The following is a 12503-nucleotide window of genomic DNA, read 5'->3' as shown; positions in this document are numbered from 1 at the left end:
AAGGCGACAACAAGCGAACTAATTAGCCCATGTTGTGGCAAAGTCCTCTGAGCCAAAGTCTCGCTGGATGGACAGGAAAAAGTTAAACGGACCATGAAGACAACTAGCAAACTAGATTTTGCAAGACTTGCGTCACTTCAGGCCACAAAACCTTACATTTCTTTATATACTGGATTTACAGAAAGAGGATTAGTAGATTGTCAGTTAAATGTTTAAAGTACAACACCTTCAGTGATATCTTAATACTGGTGAGGAATGGACCCCTCGAGAAAAGAAAAAAAAAACCCTTAGTCTTAGTGTCAGATTAACAAAAGTGAACAGAAATTTCATAAAACGTTTAATAACAGTTAAAAAGCAAACAATTTTAAAAATACAAAGTTCACAATCCACATGAAAATTTAGAGTTCACACTCCGGGGGCAAGTCAACAGTCAGCTCACTTATAGTCTGTAGGAATGCCTCCATTTCATCAACGCATTCCACCGCTGCATGAGAGGAAAGACTTATTAAATAAGTTTAACTGGGCATAAAGACTTTTTGCACTGACAACTTTAAGCTACATTTCTAAATAGATCCATTACCTCTGGGCATCTTTAAAGGTGAGAGTGGCAAACATGGGTCCATAATAAGCTCTTCCACAGGTAAAGCATTCGGCCACATCTGTTTTCCCAGACCAGTCAGAGAGAAACAACTGAGGTAGACTTCATCTGGAACACCGCAGGTCTCAAACTCTACAAATGTATCATGGGACAGAATTGTCAAGAGCTGAAGTCAAAAGTTTAGCTTAAAAGCCATAAAACAGCAGGTCAGTCTTACCGCTTGGATTGTATGGGTAACACTTCTCGATCTCTGGCAACTCCTCACTAGCTGGCTGAGCAGGAACCTTACACTGATGGAATAAAATAGACTTAATCAACTTACAAACAACTTTCATACGGTTTTCTCTGCATATCAAGAACAAACCTTAGCTTCAGCAGGTTTAGTCTTCTCCTCTGCTTTATAAGATGCTGCTTGGGTGGCAACAACCTTATTTATGACTCCCAAAGCTTTTCGGCCCGATTGCAGAGGAGCTCCAGGACGTGCCTTTCCTGCTGCCAGAGGTGTTCTCAAGCACTGATCTGAAAATGTGACAGACGTAAATTAGGGACTTGGTGAGTAGTCCCTTTTTGGTTATGAGACAAAGCCTATATTGGCACTGACCTGGAGCAGAGTGCAGTCTGTTCTGGCGAGATTTGATGGCTGGAGTGGTCAGTCTGCCGTTCTCCTGATCCAGGTAAATCATGGTGTCCATTTTTGTATCTTTGCACAGCATCGGCAGGGTGAAAAGCAAGACAATGAAATGCAACTTGTTTGGTTCAAATAATGCCATTCATGATTTGTAACGAAGCAATTCGTTCAGCTTGATCAAGTCCGTTTGCCAATTTTACGTTAAATAAAAAAGTGACCCGCGGAATATTACGTGAGTTTAATCACTACATACAGTTTAACTTAAACTTAATCTTTTTTTTTTTTTAGTTAAAGCTTACCGTTTCTCTGTGTTTAGTCTTTCCTTTTCTACACAAGCAAAATGCCGTTTGTTTTGGTTCCGCGTTTCCCGGCTGAGTTTTAAAAGGCAACCTGCTTCCTGATTGGCTGATGGATTTTCCTCGTTGACCAGGCGATTCTCTTCGTTCATTGAGTTACAGCGACAGTGCTAGCTTATGGCCAGAGTGAGTAAAGCTAGTGATGGGAGAAACGAAGCTTTTCGAAGCATTGAACCAATTGCTTCGAAAAATGATTCGATGTTTCGAAGCACTTGAAACAGCACATGCTGGCGACACTGGCTGGTGAAAACGTTGTAAAAGCATCAAGAACTTTACTTTTACTTTTAGTCATTTAGCAGACGCTTTTATCCAAAGCGACTTACAAATAAGAAAAAGTAATTCAAACTAAAAGCTAAAACTCTATAAATACTATATATATACACATTTAAGTAAACATTTAAATGAATGAATCAAATGAATCAAAACTAAATGAAAAAAATAAAATAAAGCTAAAAACAATTCAAAATATTAAAAGAACAAGAACTCAGACCAAACTTACAAAACAAATGGAAATGTTTTTTTTAGAAATACCATTTTTTAAAATAAATAATAAACAGTTACATACTATTAAATATTAGTGCTTGTTATGTGTTTTAAGTATAATCAAACCCTTAACACAATGAACTAAATTAATTATTTAATGAATTCATTGATTTATGTAATTAATTTAATTAAGTGTTTTCATTAGAGCTGTCTATAAAAACCAGCAGGAAAGAGTAGTGTTATCAGTCAGGAGAAGGAGGTGGATTTAATTCTATCGTAAGATCATTTTGTTATTTTTAAGGTATAATGTGATTTGTAGGTTGAAAGTACTGAATGTTTTTACACATTTTTTTAACTATATAGCCATCTGTGTTAAAGGGAAGTTATCCTTTGTTTAACCCACGACATCTGGCCCTGAATTCTTTATTTTTTATAGTAAAAGTTCGTGGGATTTCATGTCACATGATTAACTGGGCAACCAGAAGTGGTTCATGGGTTCACTTTGAGATCAACACCCCCTAGTGGTGAACCATCGGAGTTTCGAAACGTTTCGAAAGTTCGAAACAGTGTGACGTAACGAAGCTTTGTTTGCTAAAATCACGTGACCTGGTCGGTTTGATACGCGCTCCGAAACACTGATTCGAAACAAAAGATTCGCAAATGTTTCGAAGCGTCGTGAAGCAGTGTTTCGAACGCGCCCATCACTAAGTAAAGCAATATGATCTCGGATGAACAGTGAAATGTTGACGGTGATGCGGGAATGGCGTTCAGTCTGACAGTAAAACCGAAGAAGACGGTAAATTCTCCAAATAAATCACTTAAAATGGGTGGATGGATCTATGGTTGGATGGATTAGAAGGTAGATGGATGAATAAATGAGTGGGTGATTAAGTAGTCAGTTGTTACATTGCATTCTATATCAACATAATTGGATTGATAATGCAAACATGACTACTAGCCTACCAAAATATCTTATTGGATTAATTTATTAGGCACCTAGAAATATTGCATAATCTTAAACATTTCTCAAAGTTTTTTTTATTTACAGGTTTGAATTACACCTGAATCAGACTTGCGGACCGCACTGTACATAATGACATGCATACACTGACCATTATTGGTTTTACTTAGTGCCATTTATTATGGTCAGTGCTTATGGAGTTTACATCAGCCTTATAGCGCATTACGTTTACCTAGCAAAACAAAGCAAGAAGAAAAAACAAGTAAAGCTTTGAACCCTTAAATAGGCTAAATCAAAGAGTGGACGCCTAGAACAGCGTCCTTTTTTGTGTCCTGCTACAAATGAGTCTGTATGGTAATTTTTGTGTGTCCATGTGATCTTCACTTTCATTGTTGTGTAAAAATAGGCCTACTTTCTTCAGTGCAACAATGAACCAAGTCCAGGTCCTTGTTATAGGCCACTATTTAACTGTAATTGATAGGGAGTCAACAGTCTTTTCACTTTTACAGTCATTTGTGCAATACTTTGTTCATTAAGAGTGGTTCATCCATTAGAATAAAAGGTAGTAGAGCCAGTAGAAAATATTGACAAGGAGAAATACCATGGGGAAAAATACACGTGCATGTCTGTCGATGTTGTTAGGATTCTCGACACTCATCATGGATGCTGCTCGGCGAGACATTTGCTTTACGGAGGACAAACCGCACCCCTTCTCTTTCTTCTTGTCTGTGGCCTCATTCCCTTCGCATGACACAGATTGTTCTGGCGTCTCCTGGTGAGTGGATTCTTCGGTCTGCATCTTTTTGGGTGACGTTGAATTTGCCAAGTGAGTCATACCATTTGACTCCTCAAATTCTTTGAGCAGTTCCTGTGAAAATTTCATGTAAAAATTAAAAAATACAACAGGTTGTAAAAAATGTGTCATTTTAGCCACTATCCAGAGGTTTCTCACCCTTTGCACATCTTCAATGGTTTGGTGCTGCATGGTGCAGAAATGAGCACAGGCATATTCCAGCAGAGCACCAAAGATGAAGGTGAAACAGATGCCGAGATAGACGTCGATAGCCTTAATGAAGCAGTTGGCATTGGGAAGCGAGGTCCTGGCACCCATCATTAGTGTGGTCATGGTAAGAACGGTGGTCACCCCTGTCAAATAAATGGATTTGATAGAGAATATTTAGTTTTTCTGTAATCCAGAAATCTTTTGTAGCATATGTTTTTTAGAGTAATAAGCTCTTGGAATCACTGACCGATGCAGGTACGAGCTGGAACGGAGGACTGACTGATCCAAAAAGACACCCATGACAGAACCACCAGCAGTGTTGAGGGCACATATGTCTCCAGAATGAAGAACAGCACATTTCTACGTAAAGAGAAGTGCAGCACTAGCTTCGGGTAAAAACCTGCAACAGATCCAGAATATTGCAGGTTATTCACTGTAAAAAAAAAGAAGAAAAAAAAAAGTGCAATTTTCACAAAAAGTACTAAAAATGTTACATTAAAAATAGTTAATTGATTAACTGTAAGATATTTTATCATATACAATGAAAATGGTTTAATATTGCATTATATATAAAATACTTTTTTTTTTCAAGTAAAAACCATATATATATATATATGTGTGTGTGTGTGTGTGTCTAAGAAACCATAAAAATACATTCCCAGAAGTCCCTGCGGTTGCTTTCTGTTTTAATACCTGTATTATCATGTGGTTTTCGGTACATTATAATGTAAAATGCTAATATTGGTAGTTGTAGTAGATTAGTAACATTAACATTATATCACTTAAAAATGTGTGATTATAAGATAAAATATGCAGGCACCAACATGCCATCCTGTAATAGCTGATAGATTGTCAGTGTATTATTTTAACTGTAAATTTAACTGATTTTTATTTTTTAAACAGCAGTTTCTAGCAGCACTAGCAACACCAAAGTTTGATTACTAGGAAATACATGTAATAATTAAATGTACAGTGGGACCAAAAAGTAGTATGAATTTTAGTCCATTAAAAAAATAAATAAACAGATGATCAAACCAAGTGGCATCTGCAGACAAATATGCTATGCAATTGTTTGGATTATCATTCTAAACCTAAAACCTCTTTTTGTGGAATAGTTATGCTTGTAGCGCTTGTGCTATTTTCTTTGAAATGCCACTTGGATGATCTTTTGTTATCAAATGGAGTGACATTCATACATCTTTTAAGTCTGACTTAAGTGTCCAAATTCTTTTTTGGGATTTTGTAAACCATGATTGCGCTGTAAGCAGCGTAGAAGGACGGCGTCTGCCAAATGCGTAAATATAAATGTAGAATGTGACTGAAAGACTGACTGGTACTTTTTAGTAAAATAAACTAAAAGTGGCCAAGATACTCACAATAAAATGAGATGTTTTTACCTGTTTCATACACAGCTTCAGATACGGTTGTGTAGTAGCTCTCCACACTGTACTGGGCCAGACGCAGTGTATCTAACCCCTTCACTGAGTAATTCCCTCGGGTCCAGTAAAACACTACATCCTGTAAATTATAGCCCCCTGAACATGTATGTATGTATGCACACACATACAGATTTAAGGGTTTGAACAGGCTGCTCTTGAATAACCAGTAACATAAAATAAGGAAAAACCAGTTTGAGAGTGAAAATGCTTACAGCTTTCTAATTGCAAAGTACACTCTTGTCTATCCATAGGATACTTGGTGAGGTCCATGTTGCAGGCGATGGTTGCTGTTATGCTGTGGAGAAAAGGAGGAATATTGATTGAACCATTTCAGTGGGAAGGTTCCCCAGATGCACATACATCTGCCTGGAGCAGCTGTTCAGTCTTTGGTAAGAAGTTGTAAATTCAGTGTTTACCGAAGAGCGTAGAGCACAGTGCCATTGCTGAAGATGCGGATCAGACGGTTCTCCACAGTTACATCATGAAGGAAAGAACGCTTAGAATCGGGGATGAACGTATCAGGGATCCACAGCAATGAAACCAGCCGTCCGTCCAGACTCAGACTTTCATTTCCAGGGAATATGAGGCGGGAATCTCGCCATCGTTGTCTTAGGAAGATAGTGGCTGTGTAGTCCTAAAGGTATATGAACAGAATTGATCAGAATCCCGTTAATCTGTTGCCTGAAGCCTCTTATCAAAGTAAGTTTATAAATGTAAATAGTACCATGTTAATCTCAGAGATGGCATCAATACTGGCAATATCCAGACTCATTCCAATTTCAACAGGCCCCTCTGTGGAAACAGAATGTGTTTTTATTATTGGGTTTTAATTATTTAAAAAACTATATGTTTTTTTTAATTCTCTATCTATATTTAAGTAGCTTCAGGTAGCCCTCACGGTTAAAGTTTGGCCTTAGGTATCGATTGTAGCCTTTCATCAGCTTCTGTATGGTGGGCTGCAGTTGCGAATCATTCCACTCGCCATAATGATTCCCATAAAATCCTCTTTCACTGGAGGACAGGGAGAAATGTTAATAGTGTGGATGTCAGGTGATTCTTAGTCTCAGTGCGTCAGATGTTTATCTCTTTACTCACCCGTTTGTAATCAACAGAAATAGACTCATCCAGAACAGAAGATAGAGCAGCATTCTGTGATAATGTGAAACAGATGAGCAGTGGCTGTGAAGAGAATTTAAGAAAAAAATATGTTAAAATTGTCCCCATCATGTACGGATTACGGCCCTTCGACACCCTGGGCACCAGCTGCTGATGGTCCTAACCTTGTCATCCCACACACTGTTTCCCCTGCCATTATATTAGGGGGGCGATACCCCAAATCACAAAACGACTATTTAAATATGAATTATTCGTGTCTCTGTGTTAATGAATGGCGCAGACGTGCGGTTTTGTTTACCACTTGTACTGAAGCGCGCCTGACGCTTGTGGCGATTTCAGCGTCTGCCGTCTCACTAAATGAGGACATAAATACATGAACATCTCCAGAACTGCTCCGAGAGTCACTTCATGAGCATTTGACCGTTTAGGATAGTAAAACTATCCTCATATCATATACACTCAGAAATGTAAAGGTATTCACGGCAACCCGTCAAAATAAAAGTTCGGTTTAACTTGAAGGCATTGCGGCAGAAATATATGACTATTGTTCAGTAGAATGTACGTAATAAGCTGCTACTACTACTACTAAAATTATTAAAATCTTATTTTTAAGGAATAATCATACAATATTTCTTCAATGTTTTAATTGTAATATTAAATTACTTTTATTTTCCAAAAAATTAAATGTGTTTAATTTTCATTGCTCAAAAGATAGATTAAATGAATATGTTATGCCTTAAAAATGTAAATACACAACACAAAATTTCTGAGCAAAAAATCATAAGGCTATTGTAAGAATAAATTTGTTTTTATGCTTTCAAATTATTAGACATGCTAAATCAGAATTTGGTAACAAAAAAACATAAGGTTGGAAAAAATAAAACATTTCATTGGGCCTTAAACGTAATTTTTGTTAAACTTTTAATAAATTGATGTTAAATTGTTTAAGTTTCATGATTTTAATTAATTAGACATGCTTTTTGATTAATAAAATGTAATTTAACCATTAAAAAGGAGTCCAGAAAAAAAAAACACAAATACAAATTAGAGAATAAGATCTTTTGATTGCGCCTTTGTATTGCATGTTTGGCTCTTGAAATGTCTTAGACTTCTGGCTTTATTTCTTTATTGAGATTTTATATAAAAATTATCCCTGGGAAAGAACTGCAGTTTTAGCTTCTCGTCTAGTTTATTTAAAGGGAGAGTTGACCCAAAAACTTTAGCGTCCATGATTAAAGGGGCAGGGGCTCGAGCCCCCCATAAACTGTTTGCCCCCAAAATATCTTCTTTTATATTCAACAGAAGACAGAAAGTCAAACTGGTTTAGAACAATTTGAGGGTGAGTAAATAATGACAGAATATTCATTTTTTGGGTGAACTATCCCTTTAAGTGACTGATTTGATTGTGAATAGAAATTTCTATTTTTCCTGTTCTGGTAAACACAATTTTAAAATCCCATGACATTTTCAGATTTTCAGTGATCGTGGGAACCCTGTCTGCAATATCTTTTTGCAGTATTAATACAATTGGTAATTCTATTAATACACTTTTGAATGCAGTTATAATTTGTTAATTGAGTACATTTAAGCACTGTTTCTCCATGAATATTAATTTTCCATTTGCATTTTTTTTCAGGTGTCTCTCAGCTTAAGGTCCTGGGGGACTGGTCCTGTTGACCCTCCTAAATACCCATAAACCATGCAAACTTTAATGTCCCAGAACTTTACCACAAGATGGCAGCAGTCCTCTCTGCCCACACGCACGCAACTGCACCACCAACAGCTTTTCATTAATGTACCATTTTATTAAATGCACAACTTCCCAGTCACTCTTTCTCTTTACTTTAATCTTATGATGCTGATTGCCTTGCCTCAAGACATACCAGCAATTGCCACTGCAGTTATTGTCATGGGACCTGAACAAGAAGCAGTCCGTAATGAAAGGCGCTGGACCATTTTACCACAGATCAGCCCCCACCAACCATTTCTCTTTCTCTCTCGCTTTCTTTTTCTTTTATTCTAAGTCTCTCTCTCCTCCTCTCTTTTTCTCAGTGGATTCTTTTAGATTAGAGCAATCTTTCAAAATGTCAGTGCACTTCTATTTCTAAATTAGTCACATAAATCAGACACTTTGCCCCCTGAAGTGTGACAGAGTACAAGTCTTGAGATTATCATTTGTCAGCAATTTAACATGTATATATTTAAATATTTTAAAATATATGTATATATACATATTTATTTCCAGCTTTTTCACAAGCCCTCACTATTGCAGTAATTTAAAATCACATATTTACTGCCAGAATTAACATTACAAAATCTATCACATATATTCTCCAGAATGTAAACAGTGTTCCATCTTCTTGTAGGCACGTCACCCATCTCATCATTTTCAACTACATATTCTTTCTCATTTCCATTTTCCCATTCTTCAATTATTCCTCTCCTCCTCCACCTCCTCCCTCCATCCATCAGCTGTCCCTGTCTCTGTCATGCCGCATGAACATCACAATGACAGCAGTTACCTGTGGAGATCTGAGATGCAGATGGCTTTACCCTTCACTCTTCTTCTTGGTCTCTTTTTCTCTCTTAGTGTTCCAGCAAAACGTATCCAGGTTGTTCTCAATCCTTTTCTTTGTCTCCTTTTTTCATGGGTCTCCTATGACTTCTTTAAATATCTTATTGTTTCTTGTATATCTAATTGTCTCAGCACACAGTGTGTCTCTTCCGTCCAAGCATGGCTTCCCTCACACTCGTCACTTGACTAGCTCAGAGAATAACCCCTCTCTGCCTCCCCATTCCCCCAACCTCCCAATGTCTCTCTCTCTCCCTCTCTCTCTCTTATGTACATGTGCACAGCTGTATCTCATGCATCTGATGGCACCTGTAGTTTTATAGATGAATCTCTTCATTGCTCGGCTCCCTATAAATCAGTGTCATTGACAATCTCATGTGGCTTGTGACATGCTGAATTCTTCTAATCTCTCTCTTTTCCTCTCACGCAACTGCACCTTTCTAGTTTCAATGACAATGCTGTTTGTTCCTTGTTGCAAATTCACATTCCGTTTTGCATCGGTGTCTTTCATTTCTTTTGTTTCCTGTGTCCCTATCATTTTTGACACACCTGTTACTTTTGAAGTTTCTGTAAGATGATATATGACATTTTATTTCCCCAATTCTCCTTTCTATCTCTGTCTCTTGTCATGCTGTTTTCTCCCCATCTTTTCATCATGTTTATCAGTATGTTCTTTTAGGATTTCTCAGGATAGAGTGTTTAGTAGTAGGCTGTCTACTGAACCACTATTTACACCCAGTCAAAAACCGATTGTCATTTGATCGAATCATTAGCTGAAAACTTAATGCTTAATGCTTTCCAGTAATGCTACATCCACAAAACTAGGTGTCAGTATCAGTCCAAGACAACTTCCATATTGGCCAGTGCAACATGTGGGCTTTTGAATAAGTATTTGCTTCGTGACTGTTAAAATATTTACATTGACATTTACATTTAATCATTTAGCAGATGCTTTTATCCAAAGCGACTTACAAATGAGGATATATAATATGTATATATCTATATAGTCTGAATGTAATCTGGATTTATTACATTAGTCATGTTATTGTCATGTGATCTACCAGTGTGCGTTGCGTCGCTATGCTGTCATTCACGAATACTCTTTCGTGGCCTCATGAAATAATAAAGTGGCCATTGGATGCACAATTCAAAATCTCAACAGAAGTAGTAGGTCATCAGATTTTAGCCACTGTTTTATGAATAATGTGAATTCAGAGACTTCAATTTCACATGCTGTTTTTCGCCTACTATAGCCTTACACCTCTAAATCTGTTTCTTGGAATGCTGACATTTTTGCTGCAAATGAGTGCAGAAAATGTCAACAACAAAAAAATCAACAGATTCCATCCAGGCCTGGATTAAAATTAAATTGATAAAAATAAATAAAATTTAAAAAAAAAAAGCTAAATTCCAAACATCTAGGGTGTTTGGCAATAAATAAATAAATAAATTTACAACTCAAGCCAGAGACTTCAATTTCACATGCTGTTTTTCGCCTACTATAGCCTTACACCTCTAAATCTGTTTCTTGGAATGCTGACATTTTTGCTGCAAATGAGTGCAGAAAATGTCAACAACAAAATAATCAACAGATTCCATCCAGGCCTGGATTAAAATTAAATTGATAAAAATAAATTTAAAAAAAAGCTAAATTCCAAACATCTAGGGTGTTTGGCAATAAATAAATAAATAAATTTACAACTCAAGTAACATATCAATTTGACAGCAGTTGTTGTTGTTTTTCGTGTCCATCCATGTCTTATCGCTTTTTGTTCAACAGTCTTCCATTTATATTATTTTGTCAGATGGAATGCTGCCGGAGAGGGACAGTGGACCTGCTTTAATCATATCCCTACGGATTGACCGGCTCTCCATAATTGAAGCCGACTCTTCACATCGTCCTCAGGCTTTAAACCCACACAACATTGTAAACAGAGGCGCTGGATTCAAACCGACGGATAAATGAATGTTTGACAGCACAGAGACACACAGGTGACGCCTCAGTAAGTTCAATTATATAACCTCTGGCTCCAGGGAAGCCTTGCTTCCTTCTTGGATTAATGTCTTTCTTCTGGTGCAAATCAGACGGTTTCTGAAATGGAAAACCTTCTCAAATGATGCCTCCACAGCTTAGAAACCTACACCAATGCGGTTGTTTTTGCGAGGCCTGTTTAAGAAGCTCCCAACCTTTGCTAGCTTATTTGACAGGATAGTAGCGCTCAGATCTGAGAGGCACCAGATGCGCCCTAGATGAAGGAATGGCCTGGCATCCTCCCCTTTAGACCTGCAGACATCAGGCTCTGACTGGTGAACTACTGAAATCCAGCAGAAGAGCTTAGACCAGCATGTTGTCTGAGCCAGTAACTTATGTCTGAATCGAACCGAGATAGAGCCTGAGATGCATGGTTTATGGGGGAAAATCAGATGACCGCCACCAATCGTCTCAGCACATGAATAGCTATTTCCTCCATCCTTCGTTCCCATCACAATCCACTTGACAGATTATCAACATGCCTGCTTCCTTTTCTTCCTCCTCTGCCACTCCTTTCAGGTTCTCTTTAATTTATGGGTAACACTTTAGAATAATGGTCCGTTGTTAACAAGTAATTTCTTTATTTTACAAAAGCACAACGTTTTGTTGATATTGTGAGTGCACACAAATAAAACTAGACCCTTTACAGTTTAGAATGATGTATTACTCTTACCTTTATGAGCAAAAATGATTGCGTATTTTAAGTTGTTTCCACTGTTAGAAAAAAAAGCAAGTGATCGCACTGGCGCCTCTATGTCCTGCAGAGTGCTTCAGCTTCCACTCCTCCGCAAACGGTTGGATATGCACATTTATCTAGGTTAAACATTTAAACTAACATTGTTATATAATGTATAATTGCCTTTTCATTATTTTTTTATTTTAATTTAGTTTTATTTAAATTTGTAGTTAAAACAACTAAAAATAAATGTATTTTAAAGTTTAGAATTAGACAGCCTTTGCACACAGGCTTATGCTGAAAACAACAAAATGGAACCTCAAGGTTGATCTAGGAAAATGTGTGCAAATGTATAGGGCCCCATTCCTATGTTTTGCCTGGGGCCCCCAATTCACTAAATCCGCCCCTGCTTGAATATAAATAATGATGTTCTCTTGACAAAAACAATTCACATCCTTAATGAAGGCATCGACTGCATTTATATTGTGTTAAGCACAAAACCACATATTCCAGATTACAGTGTCTGGTAAAATATCACTAGTGCCTCACACAAATGTATGTGTCAGATATAAAATATGTTAAATAACTTATTAAATTACTTAGTAATTACTGAGTGGTTAAGGTGTTTTTCACTTTAAA

The 12503-nt window shown here is 37.1% G+C and overlaps 2 protein-coding genes across 3 annotated transcripts in view; both read right to left on the bottom strand.

The window, feature by feature from the left end:
• Positions 1–371: 371 nt before the first annotated feature.
• Positions 372–1669, bottom strand: LOC107752033 (securin-like). 2 transcript variants are annotated; one of them, XM_016567885.1, is made up of 6 exons: positions 1523–1669; positions 1200–1303; positions 963–1117; positions 816–888; positions 581–730; positions 372–484 (listed from the first exon to the last, which is right to left on the bottom strand). In XM_016567885.1, the coding sequence occupies exons 2-6, from the start codon at positions 1288–1290 to the stop codon at positions 399–401; spliced, it is 555 nt and encodes a 184-aa protein (XP_016423371.1). In that variant the 5' UTR covers positions 1291–1303; positions 1523–1669; the 3' UTR covers positions 372–398. The 2 variants fall into 2 exon arrangements, with proteins under 2 accessions (XP_016423371.1, XP_016423372.1); XM_016567886.1 differs by having other exon boundaries at positions 374–484; positions 1200–1298; positions 1526–1667.
• Positions 1670–3097: 1428 nt separating this feature from the next.
• The window catches only part of LOC107752068 (gamma-aminobutyric acid receptor subunit pi-like), a 20495-nt gene continuing 11089 nt past the window's right edge, over positions 3098–12503 (bottom strand). Inside the window, exons 2-11 of the mRNA XM_016567920.1 lie at positions 6883–6954; positions 6564–6647; positions 6367–6479; positions 6193–6260; positions 5885–6102; positions 5681–5763; positions 5427–5564; positions 4277–4429; positions 3979–4172; positions 3098–3894 (exon numbers count right to left, since the gene is read on the bottom strand). Coding sequence (XP_016423406.1) covers positions 3577–3894; positions 3979–4172; positions 4277–4429; positions 5427–5564; positions 5681–5763; positions 5885–6102; positions 6193–6260; positions 6367–6479; positions 6564–6647; positions 6883–6954 — 1441 coding nt within the window. The 3' untranslated portion in view covers positions 3098–3576. The remainder of the gene's footprint in view (positions 3895–3978; positions 4173–4276; positions 4430–5426; positions 5565–5680; positions 5764–5884; positions 6103–6192; positions 6261–6366; positions 6480–6563; positions 6648–6882; positions 6955–12503) is intronic.

Source organism: Sinocyclocheilus rhinocerous, unplaced genomic scaffold (genome assembly GCF_001515625.1).
Source record: "Sinocyclocheilus rhinocerous isolate Xijiao unplaced genomic scaffold, SAMN03320098_v1.1 scaffold662, whole genome shotgun sequence".
Taxonomy (NCBI): Eukaryota; Metazoa; Chordata; class Actinopteri; order Cypriniformes; family Cyprinidae; genus Sinocyclocheilus; species Sinocyclocheilus rhinocerous.
Note: the sequence above shows the minus strand (reverse complement) of the source record. Positions and strands in the feature narration are given on the sequence as shown.

What these genes read in the sequence shown, in the direction of transcription:
- LOC107752033 (XM_016567885.1), bottom strand. Translation starts at nt 1,290, where the DNA reads ATGGACACCATGATTTACCTGGATCAGGAGAACGGCAGACTGACCACT. An exon ending in CAGACTGCACTCTGCTCCAG is followed by an intron (nt 1,118 to 1,199) that starts GTCAGTGCCAAT and finishes TCACATTTTCAG; the next exon opens with ATCAGTGCTTGAGAACACCT. An exon ending in ACCTTTAAAGATGCCCAGAG is followed by an intron (nt 485 to 580) that starts GTAATGGATCTA and finishes CCTCTCATGCAG; the next exon opens with CGGTGGAATGCGTTGATGAA.